Below are 25,490 nucleotides of genomic sequence, written 5' to 3'. Positions count from 1 at the left end.
CATTAATTCTATCAGATCACATCTCTACCCTCATGATCTTATTTAACCTTAATTACTTCTTTGTTCCAAATACACTCAAACTAGAGATCAGGGCTTCAACACATAATTTTGGAGAGGACACAATTCAGTCCATAGCAGCTCTTCTAGTGAATTCTTCATTTTGGTTATTGTAATTTTCAACCCCAAAATTTCTATTTGGTTCTTTTTAATAATTTCTATTTCATTATTGGTATTTTCTATTTGGTGAGATATTATTCTCATATTTTCCTTAAGTTCTTTAGACATGGTGTTCTTTAGTTCTTTGATGTATGTTGATTTAAAGTCTTTGTGTAGTAAGTCCAATGTCTGGGCTTCCTCAGGGACAGTTATATTTATTGCCTTTCTCCCCTGTGTATGGACCAGGCTCTCCTGTTTCTTTTTCAAGTCTCAAAAAAATTTTTATTGTTTGTTTGTTTATTTATTTACTTATGACAACTGGACATTTAACATAATGTAATGTGGCAATTCAGGAAATCATATTTCTTCCCCTCCCCAGAATTTGTTGCTGTAACTGTTTACTGTTGTTGTTTGTGTCTTTGTTTAATGACTTTTCTGAACTAATTCTGTAAAATCTGTATTCTTTGTCATGTATGGCCACTAAAGTCTCTGCTTGGTTAGCTTAGTGGTCAGCTAGTGACTGGACAGAGATTTCTTTAAATGCCTAAAACCAAAGTCTCCTAGTCATTGCAAAAGTGTTCTGTGGGTATGTTGAGGGACCCCTCAACACTCAGCCAGGCAGCTAACAACTCTACTTTAGCCTTCACTTCCTGCTTGCTCAGAGCCTCAAGGTGAGTCAGAGGTGAAGGCTTAGGGTCTTGTCAGGTGAGTCAGAGGTATATGGCCTTCTACCTTTCCACGATTGTGTTGGAGCTTTTCAAAGCCCCTAGATGTATACCTCATTCCCAGATTTTTATTTTAAGCTTTGTGATTAGCCTATTATTAGCCCCAACTATTATCTGTCACCTCAGCCAGCTACGAAGTTAAGCAACTACCTCTAAAGGTTTTCAGTGACACCCCTACTAGGGAAAAGGCTTTTAATTTTGGGGAAGCTCCAAGTCAGGTCAAACAAAGGCAGTCTTGGAAGTAGCATCTTCCAGAAAACCTCCAGGCAGGTCAACTCATGACAGTTCTCTGGGAGTGAGGCTTTGCATAAGTTCCAGTACCATTCTGTCTCCCTTCGTGGCCACTGGGCTACTGGCTTTCACCTTGCTGGTGGGCTATTGCTTTTTAAGGCTACTGTGGAGGTATGGGTGAGGAATGGGAACAGAGTAAGCCGACTGCCACAGGGCCTGAGCTTCTTACCAAGATTCAGCCAGTTTTCTTGATTAAACACTTTTCAGATTGCTGCAAGCCTATGGTCAATTTCCAGAGTTCTAAACAGTCGATTCTGACCATTTTTGCCAGTTTTCTCATTGCTTTAATGAAAGAGAATTTCTGGGGGTTCCTACCCCACCATTTCTGCTGGCATGGCTACTCTCATATAAATAGAATCACACACTATGTGGTCTATGTCTTGCTTCTTTCACTTAGTATGTTGCTTTGGGGGTTCATCCATGTTGTCCTAGGTATCAATACTTTGTTTCATTTATCGCCAAATAGGTTGTATGGATGGTCCATCCATTGTATGGATGGACCTGTGCAGAAATGTTAAAATAGGTCTACAAGTTCAAAGTACTTGAAAAGTATCACCTTGAGGTATTGGACATATTTAATAATACAAACGGAATGCTATTTTAAAGAAGTTCTCATAACCAAGTAAATGTAATATAATGTTTTATGATTTGATAAGCTTTCCTTTATTTATCTATGTTAGTCCTACTTCTTTTGGTGTTAGACGTTTCTGTGGCTTTTCTATCCGTTCATCCCAAGCATTTCTTGGCCACTGAGGAAGGCATGAGGATGAGAGAGAGGAACATAATAGCATTTACAAGCTCACAGGGTTTATAAGACAAGGATAATTACCTCTAAGACAGGGGAGGGGAGACTACGTTAAGTGCCATACAGATAATATAAACAAAGCCCTGTGAGGATGAAACTCTGTATATTTTATATAATTTATATTTTAAATTTATATATATGAATTATATGTATATAAATATAATTAACATTTTAAATTCATAAAATAAGTAAAAAATCATAATTGCTTGAAAGAACTAAGGCGTAGAACAAGAGGATCATCAAGAACGATTTTATGTACATTTTTCCTTTACCTCCACCACCTGCACACGCACATGAAACAGCCGGTCTGGTCGTGGGTTACTTGGTTCCTCATAGATGATGGACATGTGCTGACCCTGTGTAAAGAAAAACATCAATGCCATGGTTGAGATATTTTGAGCTTTATAACTGATAAGAACAAATTTCTATGGATCTGCATTATATGGAATGCCTGATTCTAATAAATAGTGAAATGAACAGACTGGCAAAAGGATTAGTGAATGGAAACAGAAAAATAATACCTAATACAGTGCATGTTCACAAATAGGAAAATCCCCTTGACTGAAAGTGGCCAAAAAGATGGATGATGATGATTTACAAAAACCATGCTTGGCAGTCAATGTATGAGGTGCATTCCATTACAGCTGATAGAACCACACTTTGGTAGCAAGAAACTGCTTCGGTGGCTGAGTTTGTGAGGAGGGTGGGGTGGGAGGAAGGGCTGTGTAGACAGGGAGCCACAAAGAGGCCACGTGCAAGAGGGAGAGCCCTGCAGCCCACTCCCTGTGGGATCCAGCCTTGCTCACTCTCAGCCTCTGAACCCCCCCTCTCCATAGCAGGGGTTCTTTAGGGATTCGTAACAGGGCATAATGGGAAGGTCAGCCCACACCATCAGCACCTCCACCCCAAACCCACACAAAAAAACCCCGGCTTTTCTGCTGTAGCCCCAAACCCAAAAGGGTTCCATACACTAGTGCTGGTGTTTCAGAAAGAAGACCATTATCTGCCATCACAAATCACTGAAAACCTTCATTTAAGAAACATGCCCCATAGGCTTTTAATTACAGTGGTTTGGAACACAGCAGCAGAGTGAATGTTTCATGAGCCTATATTATTTTCCATGTTCAGAGTTAAAATTAAGGAGAAATTCTGGTCATTGCTTTTCCATGAATTCCAACTGTTTGTGTAATAAACTCTTTGGCAATAAATATACTGGTATACTAATGGCTGGAGCTTGAGATATTCTGAGAAAAATAGGAAACTGAAATACAGCACTGCCAGGATGGTATCTTTATGGTGGAGCTATCTTTCCTCTAAAATCTCTGGTGCTTCATTTTCAAGATGTTTTACGAAGGTTCCTTGTAGTTTTTAAAACAACAGTTCAACAAATTTGGGTGCCAGTAACAACAAAACACAACACAGCAGTGCCTAAACATGAAAATCTACCAGAATGCAAGGCTCTCAGCTGTGACAAGATGTGTGAGACTTGCTAGTCCCTATCCTACGGTGAAGGACACACAAACAGGAACGTTCAGGAAGCTGTAATTGCACTGCATTAACCACAGCACTTAAGCCAGAGACAGAATCAAGTTCAGGCTTGGGCACTTCAACCTGTGTTCAAGACACTGGGCTCTGGACTGTTGGAGATTCAAAGCAGAATATGACATGGACACGGAATGTGACAAGGAATTTTCTAGATTGCAGTTCTAGATTGTGTAGCTGGTACATAGTGTATAGATGTCACTTCTCTTCTCAAAAAACCAAAGTGGCTCCCTGCTGTCTACATGAACTCAAATTCCTTAGCATAGCATTAGACATCCTCTTTTGTACCCTTCCAGGCTTGTTTTCTATGACTCGGGAATCAGTGACTCCCGAGTCATAGTCACAGCCAAGTTGGACAGGTCACCCCTTGGGCACTGCCCCTCTGCCGTGGTTTATCTTCTTCTTTGCCCCTGGGAGGGCGCTTCTCCTGTCATGCCCATGCTGAAAGGTCTGGCTCAAGATTAACCCTTTCCACGAAGCCTTCTGAGGGTTTCTCAACTACATAAGACCGCACTTGGACCCCAGCTCCAACAGAGCCTTGGCTGAACCGCACCTCAAATACATACTGTTCAGTGGATCATAGCTATATGCATATTTCTTCCATCACCTCTCTTAGCTCACACTTTAGTGAAGAACAGGGATCACCTGTCCTTTATGAGCCCAGCAATGTGGCCTTGCCAACAGGAGGTCTCAAAAACACTGGTGAGACTAAATTGAAAGATAGAGACATTACATGAAGCAATAACTTAGGAGAAGCAAGCATGAGATATAGGTATGCTCTTTGGGAAGGGGAGACAAGAGAAACCATGGAGGCTGGATGGGCAGGGGAAGCAGAATCTTGAGGAGGGGTTTACCTGCTCTCAGCGTCCCTTTCAACTTCTACAAAATATTGGAAATGACTTAATCCAATCTTTTTATAGGCCATTTAACAAAATGTCCTAAAGTTGGATCAGCAACCAACTACCACTGCCCCTTCCAGCCCCTTCCAGGCACTCAGGCTGCGTTCCGACACCTACAACAAGCTGCACATCCGGCATCTTCTCCAGAAGAACCATGTCTCCAGGAAGGCCAAAGGACTTGATTTGGTAGGTGAGGTAGCCACCATATGAAGAAACCTAAAATTGAAATTACAGGATCAGAGCACAAGCATTAGAAGAGCCTATGGCAACATCAACCCGCATAAAAAGCACACAGGCACGTAAGATCTGGAAAGATATCATCAACCTGTTCGTAGTCATCTTGGGAGCAAGGAATTGAAGATGGTACTTTAACTTTCTACTTTGTACCATTTTATATTATTTAAAATGTTTCGCGTGAACATGATGGTTTTACAAGCAAGAAGACGCTTCTCTTAAAAAGAAAAAAACTAGTCACACAGAAAGAAGTAAGATCCTCCTATTCTCGATGACTACTAAACCAGTGTTCGTTTAACCTACAGCTATCCTAAGAAATCTAGGTCATTTGTTTCTTATTTCACTGAGAGAATTAGTTAATATCTATCTGTTACAAAATGAACCTCTAGAAATAAATTTTTTTTAAAAACTTCCCCTGAGAGCAGATGGTGTTTCCTACGTGATCATACGTAAGCCATATCCGACTGCTCCAGCAGTTATGGGACCCTTTCTCAATGCCACCTTCATGACATGATCATGGTGGAGGCCTAAGGTTATAGTTTTGTGACAGCTACTTCACCTCCGGTCCTGACCCTTCCCACCCTCAAGGTAAAAACCAGTCAAGAGAAGCGTAATTGAGAGATGGAGGCAATATCACCTCAGGGTGGGGCAGGACAGAATGCCCTTCTTGAAAAACACAAATAACTTGGAGCAGGGCAAAGGGAGTAGCATTTCTGGGCCCCCAATTTACTGAAGTCCCCTAGAAACTGGAACCTGACAAAGTCGCAGTTATGATCTTAGAGTCTGGAAGTATTCCAGGATAACATCTTAAATCATCCTATGGAGATTAAATATTGCCTTTCTGATGGGCTAAGGTGGTTTTTAAAATATGTCCATAAATTCTTTGATACTCTTGCCTTCAGGAGGTGGAGCTTCATTCTCCTCCTCGAGTATGGACCGGACTTAGTGACTGGCTTCTAATGAATAGAATATGGCAGAAGTGAGGGTATGTTATTTCTGAAATTAGGTCATAAAAAGACTGTGGTTTCTATTTTGAGTTTCTTTCTTTTTTTTTAAGATTTTATTTATTTATTTGAGAGAGAGAGAGACAGCAAGAGAGAGAGAGAGCACAAGCAGGGGGAGTGGGAGAGGGAGAAGCCGACTCCCCACTGAGCAGGGAGCCCAATGTGGGACTCGATCCCAGGACTCCAGGATCATGACCTGAGCCAAAGGCAGTTGCTTAACCAACTGAGCCACACAGGTGCCCCTATTTTGAGTTTCTTTCTTTCTCTCTCTCTCTCTTTCTATTGGTTATTTTAAGGTAAGCCAGGTGTCCTGTCAGGAGGACCCTCAGGCACCACCTGGGGGCCTCAGGTGATGAGGCCCTGAGACCTTGGCTCAGCAACCAGCAAGGAGCAGAAGCCTATGACAACCACATGACTGAGCTTGGAAGTGGACCCTCCAGTTCTGGTGACTCCAGCCCTGGCTGACATCTTGCCCACGACCCTAGGAGAGACCTTGAGCCATCCACTCCGGAATTCCTGATCCACAGAAACTGGGCAAGAGGACTATTGCTTTAAGCTGCACCATTTTGGGTCAATTGTTTGCATAGTGATAGATGAGCTATATGTGGGCTCGCATGTGGAGGTGAAGATGGGCATTAAGTGAGGGGAGGAGAGGGGTTATATAAGAGGAGCAACGTTGCCCACACTCAAAGGTCAAAACCCAAAGTCCTTCAACCAGAAGATAGAATTACAGACCTCAGGCTGACAAGGCCCTAATATTTAGTGATTCTAAGAGAATATGGTGCCTCCTGCGCTGGGCCCTGTGAAATCTACACCTTCTAGAACACTCTACCCTCTGCTACCCAGATGCATATGTTACCTGATAATGTTTCTACAGGAAGCCCACACGTCTGTCCTCCAAAATGAGTGTAGGGGGCCAGGCTATGCCAATTTATGCAGCAAAGGAAGAGTAACTCGTTTATAAGCTCCCCGAGGAGTGTCTCGCTAACTGCATGTGATTCGGCTAATGACAGCCAAGCTGCCTGCGGATCCCGCGCTTCTTTTAATAAGCTCGTGAGTCACTTTTCAGCTTTTGTTTTCCTGACAAGGAGCCTTTCTTCTGCTTTAAAACAAAGAATTCTTAGCACTGACATTTAAAAGCACACATGTCCCATTTGCAACAGATATTATTTAAATGGTTAAGTAAAAATGGAGAAAAACATTATGCATGATTTCCTTCACTGGCGGAGCTAACGCATGTTGGGTACATGAGGCTCCTAGGCCCTCAGCCCCTCCCAGGGGAGGGCAGCATCTTTTCTGCATTTGTAGCTCATCTAATTTCTTCAGTTTTAGTAACCCGAACTTCCTGATGCTTCCTTCCGAACAGGAAATGATGCTCACGCCATGACGGAGGAGGCGCAGCGAGGGCTCAGGAGAACAAAAGGATGTCCTTACCTTGTCTCCCAGGTAGGAGAGAGGTGCAACCCAGGATGCACTGTGGACTGTGGAGGGCAGCTCCTGGAGGTCTGCAACCACGCTTCTGCTGCCCGGGTTGAAGGAGACAGGGATGTTGGCTCTGTCTGCCGTCTCCAGGCGCCAACCTATCATGTCCACAAACTGGAACACAAGAGCAATTGATGGAAACATGTGTGTGCCTGCAGCGTCTCTGGTGATGGCTGAATTACGCAGAATAGAAAGAACCTTGGGGCGGCCATCTTGTTCCAGAGGTTTCCTTTATATGCCTCCTCCTGAGCTTGCACAGAACTCTCAGCCAGCACTGCCTCCCGCTGACGCATGACAACTAGGAGTTCTCAGACAGCGGTGACCATACATATGTGGGATTTATCTTTGTATCCCAGCACCCATCCTGGTTCTTGACATTTAGTAGGTGTTCAATAAATGTCCGAGCAATAGATATAAATAAGTGTGGGAATAATAACTAGGACTGTGGGCACATTTTAATGGTGAGCTCCTTAGGGAGCAAATGTGAGGGGGAATACAATGGCCTGTTATCATTACTTTTCTCAAAATAAATCCTCATAACTAAATATTTCCCTGATCATCAAGGAAGCCAAGAGTTAAATAATGAGGGGGGAAATAAAAGGAACTGACAGGACATTGATTAGGAATAATGCTTCCAGGTTCCTCTGTGGGTAGAAGACTTCCGTGGATTTACAAACTAATTGCTTTTCCTTAACTACAAGCCTACATTCCTTTTGGGAATGGAATATATAAAATAATCTTTCCTTGACTATCTGTTGGACATAAGACATTACTCATACAAAGAAAGCGAGCACGAGACTGCTGGTTCATGGAATAATGGAGGCAACAAAAGTTTTAGTTTTGTGGAGTTAATTTAAAAACACATAAATAATTTAAAAATTTAACTTAAATATTCATGTAAAGTAGGTGAGACAGAAAGAAAACAAGCAGATAAGAAGAAGCGAGGGGGAAGATCAATTAACTCTATTTAGCTGATGAGTGTTTATTGAGCACCTACTATATTCTGGATCCTGCTGTAGGCACCGGGAACGTATCAGGAGCTTACATGCTAGTGTTGGAGGAAGCTACATAATAAACAAATTTTATAACTAAATGTATAGTATGTCAGGGAGGGATAAATGCTAGAGTACACTAAGAAGGGTGAGCTTCATAGGGAGTGGTGAGGGAAGGCCCCTCTAAGCCGGGGACGCTTGAGCCCACCAGACAAACTGAGGCACTGAGCATGAGAACATCTGAGGGAAGAACACCGCAAACCGAGGAACGGCGTGGGCAAAGCTTAACCCTTTAACAAAGTAACATATAAAATCTCCACAAGCCCTTCATGCTTCATGACAATCCACTTCTTCCCCATTCGGAAGTACTAACTAAAAACAAAACTTCTAATCCCTTGCATACCTTAGCTCTTCTTTTATGTGTACTGTGACAATGATTATTTATTCCAAAGCAAAAGCAGCTGGTACAACCCTTGGGATTTGCTGGGTCCAAGTAGAACGATCCTTCTCGACACACATTACATTCTGTACCCTCCACATTCTCCTATTGAAATAAAACATGAAACGAGAGATCATTTCCTCTGAAGTTTCCCTGATTGCAGCTAGCTTAAGTGCCAATTCAGATGTTAGAACGTGGATGCTAACAAAATATGAATAGTTACATCATTGTTAAGCTTTTCTGTCACATTAATTTTTTAAACTCTTCTACCACACTCAAGTGAAAAGAGAGAATTTTCTAGATCTCACAAGATGCCCCTTGGAATCTTGAAGGTAGAGAAATAGCAGCATGAGGATTCACAATATGGGGGTCTTGGTTCACCCCACTTACTACCACCTCAAAACATCTGCTGGGACTTAGAAGCTCTCCTACCACCTGACAGAACACCCTGGAGCAGATTATTAACCTGGAGTCTACGAGCTGGGAATAAGCTTCCCGGGAATCTATGAACCTCTTAAAATTGTAGACTAAGGTTTGTGTCAGTTTTTCTGGAAAGGGTCCATACCTGTCTTGTGATTCTCCAAAGGATAAGAGGGGTCTTCCCTTCTAACTATTTCTATCAAATGAGCTAAGAACTCTTAAATGCTACATGCATTTTGGAAATCAATTACAGGTCAGTCCCACTTCCCATATATTTTTATATGTTGACTCAACACGAAGAACTTCCTCACTGACCAGTGGCTGACGTCCCTGATATTGCATGTTCTGTCTTACCTTGCAGAGGCAAGCTCCAGTACCTGGGTCACAGACTCCTGGCTCAGTCCCATCCCTGTTGCAATGGCAAGGAAGGCACTCGGGGAAGCGGTGAAACCCGGAAGCACACCGGTCACACTGTCGCCCTGTGACTCTGGGCTTGCACCTATATTCGAGGCAAAGGAGGCAAAAGCTTTCATCATCTTTCCCACACAGTTCTGAGGTCCACCTGCGCTGTAGCAGAGCAGCTCTGACTCTGCTTCCCTGGGGGAGGTGATGCCTGAGCTGAGCCTAGAAGGACAAGTGTCGTGGGGGTGGGTGTCCCAGACAGAAAGAACAGAGGGTGGATGAGCGGAAAAAGCTGACCCATGAACTGAAGAGGGAGGCCCAGGAGGCAGCTCATGTGGATGGACGGAGATGCTGGCCCTTCTGACACAGTCCATTGGCAATGGAGCGAGGTAGTTGAGCCCTGGGCACTGAAGGCCCTCTGGCCGGAGTAATGAGCAGCTCTGGCACACAACAGCTACAGTATCTTAATAACTTGCTAAGGCCTCAGATCCTCATCTGTGAAAGGGGAAAATTGCTAGCTGCTGCCTCGCAGGACCCCTGTGGAGTCAGATGAGGCTGTGCCTGGCACATGGAGAGCTCTTGGACAAGGAATCGCCATCTTGAAAAGTTTTAAGTAGGAAAGAGTGTGGCTGGAGTCTAGAGGGAGCGGGGGCGAACTAGGGCAAAGACACTTGGCATGGAGAGGAGGGGTGGGTTCCAAGCCATTTTGGGATGAGGTTGCTGGGGCTTATAATGTTCTGGACGAGGGAACAGAAGAGGGGAAGGCAAAGAAGACCCTCGGTTGTCCAGCCTGAGCACCAGAGTGGATGCTGGAGTGGGCAGGGCTGTGCCTGGGCTCCAAGGAAGGCTCTGTGGGGAGCAAGGAGCCATCCACACATCTGTGTACTAAACCACAAGAGTGGAGGGGAAAGCACAGAAGCTGACAGAGGGAGAAAAGCGGCGGGCTGCTAGCAGAACAGAGAAGCTCACCACCCCGTGGGGTGAGGACAGAAAGAGGAAGTGGGGGCCAGCCTTCCGAAGCTCAACCACAGAGCTCCACGGCTGATGTCTGGTGGGACCCACATGCTGATCTTTTCTTTTGTAGGTCTAAAGAAAGTACTAGGAAATGTGCTTTATATCGGAACGTTGGGAGTATATTCTTTTTTTAAGAGATCTTTTTTTAAAGATTTTATTTATTTATTTGACAGAGAGATAGAGAGAGAACACAAGTAGGCCGAATGGCAGGCAGAGGGAGAGGGAGAAGCAGCCTCTCCGCCGAGCAGGGAGCCGGATGCAGGGCTCCATCCCAAGACCCCAGGATCATGACCTGAGCCGAAGGCAGCTGCTTAACCGACTGAGCCACCCAGGTGCCCCGGGAGTATATTCTGATATGAAATATTTTATCATCAACTTCTACAATACCTGTTAAAATATCTTACCCAAGGGACCATCCTGAAAAAGAAATCTAACTTGATTTCCCACTAAGTTTGTCTTTGGCAAATATCTGCTTATAACGAGTACAGAATTTTGTGTTTGATTAAGAACACGCACTGGAGACCAGGCAGCCTACCTTTGAATCCCAGCTTTGCTACTTACTGGATATAGAACCTTGAGCAAATGAACTTCTTTACAGCTGAATTTACTTATCTGTAAACATGGAGACGATAATATCGACTTTGTAAGATTATTGTGAAAATTAAATAAAATAATATATGGAAAAGCCTTAGAGCAGGGCCATGCACACATATAAGAATTTGCTATTATTACTCTTGCAATGGCATTGGCTAAGGGAGTGAATGGGACTCCCTTTATCCCACTTTGCACACCTAAAAAGACACAGTGTTTTACCTGCAAGGCCTGTTGGCTGGCCAAATGTCATTTCAGGTCCAGGCCCATCCCCTTGTCTTCCTCCCCACCTGATACCTGTAGAAATTATTTTTGTAAGGAAGCAAATGGTCTCCAAATCATACATATGGCAATATAAATAGAAAGGGTCAACTTTCTGCTTGAAGTGATCACTCCAGTGTGGTGGATGGAAACTTTGGAAGAGGGTCAGAGACTCTTCTGGGAAGCTGGATAAATTATGGGCCACTCACAGATTTCCTTCCTTCCTTCCTTCCTTCCTTCTCTTCCTTCTCTTCCTTCTCTTCCTCTCTCTCTAATACACACAAATTTGCATTCACTCTCAGAGTGTTCCTAGGCCCTGATTGATAATACCTGCTCTCTTCTTGTGAATCTCGGACTAAATGCAATCAGACAGTCCAGCAAAAAAAAAAAAAAAAAAAAAAAAAATGACTGTTGCCAGATGACTATTTCTGGAGGGAGTAGTGAGGGTGGAGCACAAGACTCTGGTGGTCTAGAGATGGGAAAGAAGAGAGCACGGACAGCCCCAGCCCACCAAAATTGTCAGAAAGAGGAACCTTCGACCAGGAGAGGAACCTGGAGATGGCCTGACTTAGCCTGAGCAGGCTCCACTCCTCTCACCCGGCTGGCAGGAAAGGATGCTGTGCAGGCTTTGCTATTGTCACAAACCGCCAACTGTGCAGCTTGTCGAACCAAAGTCCATGTTTCTTTTAGCAAACACGCAGGGCTTCTGGCTTACAGGTGCCTTAACTGAGTGCTGGTGCCAAGGGAGCCACTCACATACTGAATGCCCTGGGTGGACAAGGCCGAGAGGGGCCCCTGGAGCAAATGACCTGGACCCGGGCCTTGAAGGCGAGGACAGGCATAGAGGAGCCTATTTTTATATCTTCACTTGAGTGGAAAAGAAAGGAACTGGAGTGTTTTGCAGGGAGGGCAGCATGGAAGCTGCTTGTTGAGACGAGGAGAAATGGAAGCAAAATCATTCCTTGCCTCTGTATTTCAGCATGCTGTGAGATGGTGTTGGCGAGGACAGGTGGGCTGAGGCCATGTGGCCACGTCAGTGACATAAGCTAAAGCTCTGGACCTCACTCCACACCCAAGTAGCAACTGAGCGCATAGGAGTGGGTGAGAAAAAGCAAAAAGCCGAGCAGAGTGAGGAGAGTGGGGACCTATGAGTTGACCCTGAGGACCCCAGATGGCACTGACAGGGAAGGGTTAACCAAAACACAGAGAATATAACCTCAGGATTCCTGAGCACTGAGCATATGAATCCTGGGCAAAAAACAAGCAACCAAAGGACTTTTTGGTGGTACCATGACAACAGGGAATAAAACTGTAAAGTCTGGCTGAACATCTCTTAGAAACTACCTAAAGTCAGCCTGACCTTGACACATTTCTCCAGAGAGATGCTGCCCAAGGAGCTGCCCTTAGTGCAAAGACAAGAAGTTTCCATCAGAAGCTGCCTCTAGGTGCGGAGTGGCAGAGCTGGGGGTACGGGTCAAGTGGATTCATCTCCAAGGCAATGGGCTCATGGCCAAACCTTATGTAACAACATCTGTGCATGTGTGGGCGCTCTCCATGTGCAAAGACAACTAGAAAATCAGGTGTTAGAATGAACTCTACCCTTTGCTCATTAAGTACAGTGGATCTCTTAATATCACACTCCCATCAACTCCAGTCATAATCTAGAATCCAAAGTCTACTTCTGCATTCATCGATTCATTCAATAATCACCGGGTGCTTCCTACACACATACCCTTGTGTTAGGGGATGCAGGAGGGAGGGGAAACGTAGAGTAAGTCTGTCTTGACCTTGGCACATTCTCATTGAGAACGCAGGACAGAGATGCAGGAAGTGAGGTAATCATGTGAGAAATGGGAAGATTAGCTTGAGGCACTGAAATGAGGAGGATGTCCCTGTGGCTCACAGAAGGCTTCACGCCTTCCGGAGTTTGTGCTTTTCACACATAATCCTTGAAGGATATGCAGAATTTGGGGTAACAGTAGAGGGGGGAGGAGAACTGATACCTGGAGAACTGAACATCTGTAAAGTGTTTAAAGAAAGTAAGAAAACCAAGCCAGAGAAGAAAGCTGAAAAAAGGCTTAAGTTAGGGAAGGTGAGGGCCATATTACCACGAAAGCTCGTCTTTATTCTACCAGGGAGTTGAGACAGGTTCTTGTGCAGAGAGATGTGATGGAAGTGGCACCTGGCAGACCCAGGTGCCCCCAAGGCAGCCCACACACAATATGGCGCTCGCCATGCCACACTGCCATTAGTGGCTAGTACAACTTCCCCTGCCAGACCATGCCCTCTGATGCATGAGGCACAGCACCCAAACTGGAGCAGGTGCTAGATATAGTTTGAGCAATAAAACATGCTGGTATAACATAGAATTTAAGGCAAAAATACATAAGTATAACGCAACATAGAATTTAAGGCAAAAAACAAATATCACAGTAACTGAGAAAAATGTTTCACCCTAGTTAAATAAAAATACTGAGAAGATAAAATCATAAACCTATATGCATTTATCAACATTGCCTCCAGTTCTGTAGACTAGATTAACAGTTCTATGTATTAGTGCCAAAGTTATGGGGAAAAGAGATTTTTAAATCCCAGGATAACTGTGTACTTGGCATATTCCCTTTCAATTAAGGGGTCAAAAAAAAAAAAAAGGAATGAATGAGTGCATGAGTAAACCAGGAAAAGGAAGGTCAATTAGGAGACCACCAATATCATTCGAAGATGAGGGGGTCAAAGAACTTAACCAAGGTGGCAGCAGAGAGCAGAGAGCCATGGAAAGAAAAGGGATAATACATACTTTGCCAGAAGTTGACACCTGATCAACTGTAGGGAAAAGGGGTTGATTCTAAGATGGTACTGGGATTTCAGGCTTTGGGGACTGGGAAGAGACTGTCACCAATAAGTAGAATTAAAAAAAAAAAAGTCAAAGAGAGAAATGGTTTGAAAGGCAAGACAATGACATGGGTTTCTGCTATGGAATCAGAGTTGGAAGAATTTTGGAGTTGTGAGGGCCCTACAAGGTCATCTAATACTTCATCATACATGTGAGGGGACAGGTGCTCAAAGAGTTTAGGGGACTTGTCCAAGGTCCCCTAGGTAAAGCCTATAAAAGAACCCAGGTTGAACTGATTTGCAATGAAGGTGGGATAAGCTAGCCATCGAGGGTCGGGACGAGAGCTCTGGATCTGGAATCATCCAGGCGTGGGGGTGGTTGAAGCCAGGAGAATGGTCGTGGTTTCAGGGGGACAAAGTATAGAGGGAAGAAGGCAGACAGCCAAGTACTTGGCAAATAGTAATAATAGCTAATACATACTGGGTGCTAGTGAGTCAGATACTGTTCTAAGGTCTCCTGCACAGCATAATCTTCTAAAGAACTTTATGAGATAGGTGCCTCTAGCACCTCTATTTTATAGATGAAGAAATAAGGCAGAGAGAGAAGAACTGTACTCAGATTATCCAGACAGTGAGAGGCTGTGACAGATGCAACCTTGTGCAAACTCACACCACTCATCCTCCCAGTCGTCAGGAGACTGAACCAGGGACATAGCCACAGAGAGACATGGAGAAAGACACTGGTAGTTCAGAAGATGAAGGAAGACACAGAAAATGTAGGTAAGAACTCTGAGCTCCATCCCTGTGGCAGGAGCCCCATCCGCCCTGCTCACCACCATGGCCCCATGGCCCCCCGACACTGCCTGGAATTTACCATTCCTATTAATCGATGAAGTGCATCAAAGGAATTGCTTCTCCACGTTGGTGGGGCTGACGGAACAATGCCTATAGCTGGAAGCACTTCGTCCCAAGAATGCCAGTTCTATGACCTTTTCGGGTATTTTATTTTTACATCTAACACAAACATTTAGTAAATCTATGAGGATTCTCGGAGATAGAGGTCCCCCCCAAAAGGCATTCCTTTTGCTACTGCTCTTCTGAAAAGGTGTATTTGTACATACGGCTTCACTGAAAGATCCAGGGGGATCACCATCTCCTTTAGTTGATCTCAAAATAGCCTGAAAGTGGTCGGTATCATGCTAGTTTTTAAAGCAGTGATTCCCAGCTTCTGGTATCTGTCAGTGATTGAGGAAATCTTCAGAGGATATTCTAGCCCTTTTGTTTGTTCACAGAACCCGATGACATAATCTTCCATTATTAAAAGCGAGGCAAAATACTTTTTCCATTGGCCTTCTATCAGATTGGATTAGTGTTGCTATTAAAAACAAAGTCTTGATCAATATAAGCAACTTTAGGTCCTCAGTCTAGCATTGACCAAAATGGACTCTTTGGCATTTGTACAATTTTGCAATATTTTGCGTGTTACAATCAGAGATTGAAGAGGAAATAGAACAGAATTTTAAATGTAGGTAGGAAGGTAGAGATAATTTTACCAAATGTTTAATGGCTTAGGAAACTGAGACCCAGGAAGGCAGAATAACTTGCCCAGTCTTCTAGCTAGTTTATGACAAAGGTGAGTCAAGGACTCAGTTTTACAGCCCCAACTTAAGTTATTCCCAGTTGCCTCTAAAATTACACCAGTTTTAATTAGGTAGAGATTGAATATTGTGGATTGCTACAATTATTTTTCTAACATTTTAAAGTAGATTAATATTTGTAACAGTTTCATTTTCTTTTAAGTATGATGAACTTGAACACTTATAAACAGTGAAATAGAATTTGAAAATTCCAATTTTGAAGCTTTGTGATCTGTGACAATTTGTACAACTGCAAGAGAGTCTGTTGTATCTGAGAAAGGATGTGTTTTTCTTCTTGTTGCAAGTTCCAGGTAGCTTTGAACATTTCTTTCCCATGAACTTTAGTTTCCTCTAAACACATTCTTCATTTTCATTAGGAAATTTCCTTTGGGGGTGGGGAAAGAACATTCTTTCTTCTAATTTTTTTTTTTTTGCATTTTTGCCCAAAGGGTTTTCTTAATTTTCTTTTATTTTTATTTTTTTAAGATTTTGTGTATTTATTTGACAGATAAAGAGACATAGCGAGAGAGGGAACACAAGCAGGGGGGAGTGGGAGAGGGAAAAGCAGGCTTCCCGCCGAGCAGGGAGCCCGATGTGGGGCTCAATCCCAGCACCCTGGGATCATGACCTGAGCCGAAGGCAGACGTTTAACCGACTGAGCCACCCAGGCGCCCCCCTTAATTTTATATTTTAAAATACCATATGGTAAAATTGACGTTTTCTTTTGTTGTAGAGTTCTATGAATTTTAACACACACAGAAATTCATGTAACCACCACCATACTTTAGGATACAAAATAGTTCCATGACTTCAAAAATCTCTCTTCATAGTCAGATCCTCCCTCTACCTCTTACCCCTGGCAATCTCATATCTGTTCTCCGTATAAATCTGTCTTTCTGGTATTTCCTGAAGAACTAACCCTTTGGGTAATCAAAAGCTTTTTCAGCATCAACAGTGGAATTAACACGAGCAATCTGTGTAATTTATAGTCATAATAAACTGAAAGTTTTTCTTACATTATCTGCTAAGGGCCTTTTCATGACAAATCTACTTTGATCATGGAGAGAGAATTATGTCATCCCATCAGGTTAGTATAGTCTCCTTGGTAATTTCAAGATAAACAATTTCACCTCTTGGTGTAGGTGTGGTACAGGATAATGAGATTCCATTCCTGTTGATGTTTCCTTGGGTTTGGGCAAAACTATGCAGCACGCCTTGGTCCTGAGTTAGGACTTTTCCAGTCTACTGAACTGTCATTGTTATTTGCAACTAATGAATCACTGAACACTACACAAAAAAACTAATGATGTACTTTATGTTGGCTAATTGAATTTAAATTTTTAAAAAATGAAAAACAAATTGTCATTGGCTAGTGAAAGTTTGTTAAACACCCCTTATGATTTCTACCTCAGATACTATAGTAAATCTATGTATCTATCACAGATGGCACCCCAATGCATTTTTACAATTTTTAATGCATTCTTGATTTCCTTTTTCTGTGGCAGCAGAATTCAGAAACAATGTGTGAGGTTGTGTTTGCAGTAATTTATTCTGTTCGCCAGTTTTTCCTTCTTAAAATTCTCCCATTATTTCTGAGACAGAGAATTCCTCTCTGTCTCCTGCCTGAAAACTCTTTCTCCATCTCCTTGGTTCCTTTGCCTCCTACAGTTAAACAAAGGTACCCCCGCAGAACACACACCTGCTGTTTCCTCCTGCGTGTCCACACCTACTCCTGGGGTCCTCATCAGTCTAACCTATTCCCAAACTTCCATTCCAGCCCCAAGCTCTTCATTTGTATGTTCTGCTTTCAAAAGAAAAACCGAAGTAGTCATTATGGAAAAACAGCACTCTGTTGGTCTGCCTTACACTTCTTTTTGTGGCTTCGTTTTTATTTTAATTATATATGGGAGTACTGTAATGTGTTCAGGATTTAGGGCCTTAAGTTTCTTCCTGCAGATGTGATGGAGTCCACTACAGAACCCTGGGCTCCATCCCCTGCCAGGACTCCCACTCCCTCAGAACCGTTCCATGCACACTTGTTGATCTTCCTCTCCTGCTTCTCCCAGAGTTTTTTGTCCTCCAGGTTAGGCATTGCTTATTCTGCTGTTCAAATGGAACCTGTTCTTTGGCCCTTTTTTTTTTTTTTTTAAGGTTTTACTTATTGATTTGAGAGAGAGCATGCGCATGAGTGGGCCGGGGAGGAAAGAGAGGGAGAAGCAGACTCCCCGCTGAGCAGGGAGCCCCATGCCGATATGGGGCTCGATCCCAGAACCTGAGATCATGACCTGAGCCAAAGGTGGACACTTAAACGACTGAGCCACCCAGGTGCCCCTCTTTCAGCCTTTCTATACCCAGATTCCTGCTATGATACCTCTTGAATGAGCAGAGGATTTTAATGGTAAGGCCTCCCCTTCTGTTCATCCTGCATCTTCATCAGACTATTCTTTATGCTGAAGGATTCACACAAATCAATTCCACATAAAGACACTGAATTATTTCCTCTGATTTGTTCTTCAAATATATTAAAATGAAAACAGTTATTCTTAATTCAATCTGTTTGCCTTTTTAGTAACACCTTGGATTTCCTTTTCTGAAGCCAGTTCTAATTCCACGGTTTCCTTTGGTCTGCTAGATGTACTAGGGGAGCTCTCAGGATGTTTGTGTTTTTTTATTTATATCTTATTATGTGTGTGTGTGTGTGTGTGTGTGTATTTTAGGGGGGAGGGGCAGGGAGAGAGGGAGAAAGAGAATTTTTTTTTAATGTTATATTAGTCACCATACATTACCATCATTAGTTTTTGATGTAGTGTTCTATGATTCATTGTTTGCGTGTAACACCCAGTGCTTCTTTCAGTACGTGCCCTCCTTAATACCCACCACCAGGCTAACCCATCCCCTCACCCCCTTCCCCTCTAGAACCCTCAGTTTGTTTCTCAGAGCCCATAGTCTCTCATGGTTCGTCTCCCCCTCCCATTTCCCCCCTTCATTTTTCCCTTCCTACTTTTTTTTTAAACATATAATGTATTATTTGTTTCAGAGGTACAGGTCTGTGATTCATCAGTCTTGCACAATTCACAGCACTCACCATAGCACATACCCTCCCCAATGTCTACCACCCAGCCACCCCATCCCTCCCATCCCCCACCACTCCAGCAATCCTCAGTTTGTTTCCTGAGATTAAGGATTCCTCATATCAGTGAGATCATATGATATTTGTCTTTCTCTGATTGACTTATTTCGCTCAGCATAATACCCTCTAGTTCCATCCACGTCATTGCAAATGGCAAGATTTCATTCCTTTTGATGGCTGCGTAATATTCCAGTGTGTGTGTTTGTGTGTGTGTTTGTGTGTGTGTGTGTGTGTGTGTGTGTGTGTGTGTACCACATCTTCTTTATCCATTCATCTGTTGATAGACATCTTGGCTCTTTTTGTAGTTTGGCTACTGTGGACATTGCTGCTATAAACATTGGGGTGCATGTACCCCTTCGGATCCTACATTTGTATCTTTGGGGTAAATACCAGTAGTTCAATTGCTGGGTTGTAGGGCAGCTCTATTTTCAACTTTTTGAGGAACCTCTGTACTGTTTTCCAGAGTGACTGCACCAACTTGCATTCCCACCAACAGTGTAGGAGGGTTCCGAGAAAAAGAATCTTAAGCAGGCTCCACACCCAGGGCTGAGCCCAACGCGGGGCTTGGTCTCATGACCCTGAGATCATGACCTGGGCCAAAATCAAGGGTTGGACACTTAACTGACTGAGCCACCCAGGCGCCCCATGTTTGTGTGTGTTTTAGACAGAGGTACTGCTGACATGTTTCAACAGCAACAGACCGGCTTGGCTGACTGTCTTTCAACTGTTGTTCTAACTCTCCCTTGACCACCTTTTCATAGTGGGGTTGGAAGACTTTGTTGATGTTGCTCTCTTGGCTTCCTGGAGAGAAATATTCCATCCTCCTTAACTTGTGTCTGTTTCCATTGAGAGCCACACATTTTATTTACAAATACTCTGGAGCTCTGGTGTCAAATGTTTATGACTGGTTATCAGCTTGCTGTCTCTAAGAGGGTACTGATTTTCAAGAAAGGAAGATTGGTACCTCTGGGAACATGAAAAGGGAGAGGTCAGTGGTAAGGGAGTGATGGAAAATAATAGTGCACGTTCGCCATTTGAGGGAAGAAGACCCTGGTAGAGACAGAAAAGAACAAGAAGAAAAGCATAGTGGGGCTGATAGCCTCCGACGGAAAGTGATACCCATCCCTGAAAGAACAGAAGAATAAAAAGATAGCTCTGTGAAATGAAGAGGTCAGGAGAGATGTCAAGAGGAGTACCAAACAGCCCCGCTAAAATGAGGCAGCATGGCCATGTGATAGACCAAATCTACGAGATTCTGGCATTCGTCCAGCTACTGTTTTGGACCAAGGGCTCAAAGAGAGGGAATGGAGGCAATTGTCCCTGGGGAGGCAAATCTAGGTCAGTAATGAAGTCACAGGATCACACACATCTTGTCTTCCTCTCTCCCTTCCATACAGTTGATTGCATCATGATCAGCACAGCCAGGTTCTCCTAGCCTCCCAATCCTGTACCCTCTGCAGCCACAAGCCCGCAAGCATCTCCTGGGCACGGTGCATCTCTGCTCCTAAGCATTCCGGCAGGTCTGTGCTTCCAGCCCAGGTGCCATTGTCTTTCTCCATCAGTTACCAACTGAAAATAAGCTAGATGTTTTCATGGGCCCATGGGTACATTCGAGACCCAATGTAGCATCTTCAGTAATGAGCTCTAAGAGCCTGACTTCCGTCGGAGAATTGCTTAAGCACTGGAGGGAACAGAACCTGATATATGTTAACTAATGGTGATGAAACAATTCTGGATATCACCTCAAAATCCTTTGTGCAAATTGCCTTCAGTGTAGGCTCACAGTTTGAGAAGGATGAGCAACTGAGTCGACTCAGGGTGGACTCACACCTGTGGTTTTAAAGACTCGGAAGGTTTCATGACTCAAGTTGTCACTCAGCTTCCTTTCTTGTAGCACAAAGGGGCTGTGAGGCCCCCAGGCAACAATTAAAGGTGTGGTGAAGTGTTCTTCCTTAGGAAAAGTGAACGTCGCTGTTACGGAGAGTTGGATTTTGTCCCCAAAAAGATACGTTCAAGTTCTAATCTCCAGTACCTGAGAAGGTGATCTTATTTGGAAAGAGGGTGTTTGCAGATATAATCAGGTTAAGATGAGGTCATGCTGGAGTAAGGTGGGCCCTAATCCAATATGGCTGGTGTCCTAAGAAGAGACACACAAAGAGAGGAGAATGCCATGTAAGGACAGAGACACACCAGGAGGATCCATGTGATGGCGGAGCAGAGATTGGAGTGACACGTCTATGAGCCAAGCAACTCCAAGGATTGCTGGCAGCACTAGAAGGTAAGAGAAAAGCATGGAACAGATTGTCTCCCAGGGACTTTAGAAAGGGCACGGCACTGTCAACACCTTGATTTCAGGCTTTTAGCCTTTAGGACTATGAGCAAATAAATTTCTATTGCTTTAAGTCACCCTGTTTGTGGTAATCTGTTAGAGCAGCCACAGGAAATGAACACAGCCGCCCTTGAACTGGAGTCGTGGATGCCTGCCACCAGCAGCAAAGGCCTCCCCACCCCCCCCACCCCGGCTGTCACACCCAGATCACCCACACAGACCCCATAATGTCTACCCCCCATAGGTGGGGGGAGGAGTGTAGGGCAGGTGGTGAGCCTCACACTTGCTCCTGCACACTGCCATACTGGCCCAGATGCCAAAGCCCTGGCTCAGTTTCCCCCCGACTTAACACCCTTGTCGACTCCTTCCAGCCTCTTTTCCTAGAAGACTGGATCCATTCTGCATCCCCGGGGCCATTCTCCAGTCCTGCTGAGATCAGGCTGATCACCTGCAATCGTGTGACATTGGCCTCTAGTTCCCCACGTAGAGCTCAACCCACAGAGCCGAACCTCTTAGCGACACAGCATCTGTGGGAGCCGACCTTTGCCACTGTCCCTCACCAGTCGTGCACTGGGCCTCTCAGTCAGCCCAATGGCAGCCCCACTCTCAGGTAGGGCTCTTCAGCGCATACCTTCTTCCCTTGCCTGCCCACCGTCAGCCAAGGCCCACTGTGGACGCTCCAGCACCCCTTCGAGTTGCCTAAGAGCGGCAGGCCTGAGGCCTGCGGACTTTGTCACTCACTGTCCTCAACAAAAACGCCATGAAGACTTGGAGCCCAAACCTAAACACCGATAGATAGGTGCTCACCACACAGTGACACAGTCAAAGAAAGGATAACTTAATTATGCATACATATGGGCCACCCCGAGAACAATGCTGCAGGGCATGGGCAAGGCGGCTTATGACCCCAGGTGCCTGGCCATCTACCTGCCGGAGCTCTGCCAGGCTACCCTGAGCCTGAGGGGCCCAGTTACTCCACACACCACAGAGCCCATCCAGGGTGGGGAGCTCCACCCTGAGGTGAGCACAGTGCTGTCCTTGGACCCATGAGACACAGGAAGGAATGGTGACTGGTATGTGCAGAGGACATCTTCCCTTCCAATAAGACGACCTAACAGCTTAATCCTCCCGGGCTCACCTGCACTGCCCGTGGTCCCTGTCGCACTCCGGGGTGGCGGCCCCAATGGTGCCCCTCCTGGAACAGTTGCAGCCTTCGCAGCCAGCCAGGGGGTGGAAGCTGAAGGAATGCGTGTCACACACCTCACACTGGGGCCTGACCGTGTGGGGAGGGCAGAGGCACTTCCCCGTCATCTCTTCACAAAGGCGTGGGCCACAGTTGCATGCTGGCCAGGGAATCAAGAGACACGGTGTAAGGGAGAGATGCCACCTGGCCTCCAGCAGGATTTCACCAACTGCCAACATTTCCAGAAGCTTCCAAAGGGTCTGGGAGAAACGTCTTGCTATTTCTTCATTACGCCATTATTGAGTGTGGCTGATCTGAAAAGTACCTCTCTTGGGGCCCAGGCCAACTATACCAAACGCTCACGGCAGACACAGCATGTGAACGCCAACCGAGGTACAGCTGGACCCACTGGCACCAAGACAGGAACTCAAAAGGAAGTCACCCAGCTGTAGTTACAGGCCATTCTAATGAGCTGCCTCTCATCTGTCAGAGGAGCCTCTTCTTACAGGGCCCCTGCAGGGGCTCCACGTCACCTTAGCACAACGGAGCTCAAGGTCAGGGCATTAACGCAGCAGCAGGACCCTCATTAGACAAAGGCTAGTCTCCAGGTAAAGACTCTGTTTGCACCACATGTGCACCCCTCACTACCAGGGCCTGTGCTGACCCTTTGTCTCAGGCCACAGGATGGTTCTTCGATAAAAGTCCCTAGGCTTCCCATTCAGAAAGCACTATGCTCCCGTGACCCTGGCTCTCCTCCTATTTCAACTGAGTTTTGGTTAGGCTGCACAAATTGAAGGGGCTTCCATGAGGAAGAGGGATGGAGGGGTCCAATAGTTTGATCCTTAAGGCTCTTTAAATTCACCTGCTCTGCCAAGCACATGGGTCACATAGCACGGGAAACACAAATTTTATCTTCTAGAACCTACCTACTCAGACTGTGGTCCATAGACCACTGGCATGGGCATCATCTGAGTGACCAAAAGAAATGCAGACTCTCGGGCCCCAGCCCAGGCCTCCTGAATCAGAATCTGTTCTTTCACAAGACCCCTGGGTAAGTCTCCAGCACAGTGAAATTCAAGAAGGTCTGCCCTAGATGAGCGGCACCCACCTGGGACCAGAGACGACTTTGGATGCCCTGAACGTGCACTTACGCTTGCAGTGTGGGAATCCGTAGTAGCCCATTTGACAGCGGGTGCACTGCCGCCCAATGACACTGGGCCGGCATGGGCACTGCCCCCCCTCTGGGTTGCAGTGACGGTCAACGGCCCCGGTAGGATGGCACTCACAAGGCAGTGCGCCCTTGTGGTAAAGGGCCACCAGGGACCTGGCGGAGTTCTTGCAGAATCCAGAGGCCGTCTTGGGGCTATGAAAACAAAAACAGCTCGTGGCATTATCCCGGGAGGCATGCCCCACAGTAAAAGTCCCAAACTTCTCCTTCCCACTTGCTCCACCAACTGGTGTTTTGGGGGAGGGACTCTGGCTGTGGAGTCTGGGAAGAAATGAGAGAATACCCCACCCCTGGATTCACAGCCAGTAACAGCCAGCCATCCTTCCACCCATCCACTCCAGAACACATCCCAGGACTGGTGGGTGGGAACTTTTGGTGGCTGAAATAAAAGGGTGAAAATTCACCTATAGGATGAATTCTATGGTATGTGAATTATGTCTCAATTAAGCAGTTACAAAAAAATTATACCTAGATGTGTATGCACCAATAACAGTAACAATGGGAGGGGGAGGCAGCAAGGTGTCTACTTTTATTGAATGTTGTGTATTAGAAGTTTTGCCTACATCTCACTGAACCTCACAACCATCCAACCACTAAGGCCTAAGCCTCATCTCATAGATAAGACAACTGAGGCTTCTAGAAGTTAAACAACACATCCAAGGCCACAGAGCTACAGAGTGGCCAAGCAGACATTCAAACCCCCTAGCTACTGGACTTCAGAGCTTTTACTCTTAATGTTTTCTCTACAGGAGACTTCTGCCCACCAGGGCCCCCTGGAGTTCCTGGGTCCCTCAGGAAATCTGCAAGGGGACAGGGTGGGTCTGCAGAAGAGAAGAGCAGGTGCCCATACTCAGGGCTGTCCTAGGCTCTTGGCATTCAAGGATCCAGGGAGAGGGGACAGGGAGGTCCGCCTCTCTGTGACACTCCCCACTCAATCAGATGGCAAAGGAGAGGGAGAATCTAGGCTGATGTGCTTCCCAGAGGAGGGTACCCCACATGGTATCTTTTAGGAATCTGAGTTGGACAACAGGACGCAGCAAAGAGGCCAAGAAACTCCTAAGCAGCCCGTGGATCCCAGCTCAGAGAGTGAACATCTGGAGGGATCAAAGTTGAGGACAGTAATCTTGCCCAAATGGGCAGCACAAGGTCTGGTGTAGGATGGTGTATGCAGAGGAAAAGCATCTCCCTCCCCGGACCCAGGACGCACTGCCACTCCCATGGGCCCTAGGAGGAAGAAGACAGACCCAAGGGCCAACCCCACCGTGGGCCTTGTGCTGAACGTGAATGTGGGAGAGGCTGAGGAAGCTCCATAAAGTGATACTTACTCAATATAAAAACTGTTTCCTCCACAATTGGTGATAAACTCAAATGACTTGTCCACTGATTTTTTGTGAAGTATTTGGTAGTCGTAATCCTCCACAGGCACCACTAGAACACGGACCTAAAGGAAACCTGTCAGCATGGCTTTCGATTTCCAACAGCAGGGCACACCTATGACTATTTATTATATTTTCTCTTCACTATGACCAGCGTTCTTTATTGTGAAGCCCAAGACCACATGAAACAGGATTTATGAGGAAAGAATCGCAAGAACAACCCTAAGCCAGTGTTAAAGGTTCAACCCACGTTCCTATGTTAGAAATGGCGTGTGCTGGGGCAGATCCCTCAGAGCACCTGCTCAGAGAAGCAGCAGCCTCCAGTGCTCGGTGGGGACAGGACATCTAAGGGGTCATCAGGGGCCTGTTAGGAGGGCTAAGGCCCCATGTGATCTATGCCAGGGATGACGCTGGAGAGCCAAAGGTCACATTTTGTATTTTTAAAGGTGAACAAACCAAAATGGCAGAACCAAGGGGGAAACTCACACCATGGCTTGCCCTCAAGCTTATATCATGTC

The 25,490-nt window shown here is 45.3% G+C and overlaps 1 protein-coding gene across 3 annotated transcripts in view; it reads right to left on the bottom strand.

Annotated features, from left to right (window-relative positions):
• Positions 1–25,490, bottom strand: part of LAMA3 (laminin subunit alpha 3) — a 257,294-nt gene that overhangs the window by 80,187 nt on the left and 151,617 nt on the right. For 2 of the 3 annotated variants that reach the window (XM_027576786.2, XM_027576783.2), the window contains exons 30-37: positions 24,922–25,037; positions 23,520–23,731; positions 22,324–22,528; positions 9,344–9,488; positions 8,534–8,674; positions 7,091–7,252; positions 4,536–4,634; positions 2,250–2,333 (exon numbers count right to left, since the gene is read on the bottom strand). In XM_027576786.2, the coding sequence (XP_027432587.1) occupies positions 2,250–2,333; positions 4,536–4,634; positions 7,091–7,252; positions 8,534–8,674; positions 9,344–9,488; positions 22,324–22,528; positions 23,520–23,731; positions 24,922–25,037 (1,164 nt within the window). Of the gene's footprint in view, positions 1–2,249; positions 2,334–4,535; positions 4,635–7,090; positions 7,253–8,533; positions 8,675–9,343; positions 9,489–22,323; positions 22,529–23,519; positions 23,732–24,921; positions 25,049–25,490 lie in introns of those variants that run through there. The other variant, XR_003517036.2, reaches the window with a different exon arrangement.

This window comes from Zalophus californianus, chromosome 14 (genome assembly GCF_009762305.2).
Source record: "Zalophus californianus isolate mZalCal1 chromosome 14, mZalCal1.pri.v2, whole genome shotgun sequence".
In the NCBI taxonomy this organism is placed as follows: Eukaryota; Metazoa; Chordata; class Mammalia; order Carnivora; family Otariidae; genus Zalophus; species Zalophus californianus.
The sequence above is the reverse complement of the archived record's forward strand: the minus strand, read 5'-3'. Positions and strand labels throughout refer to the sequence as shown.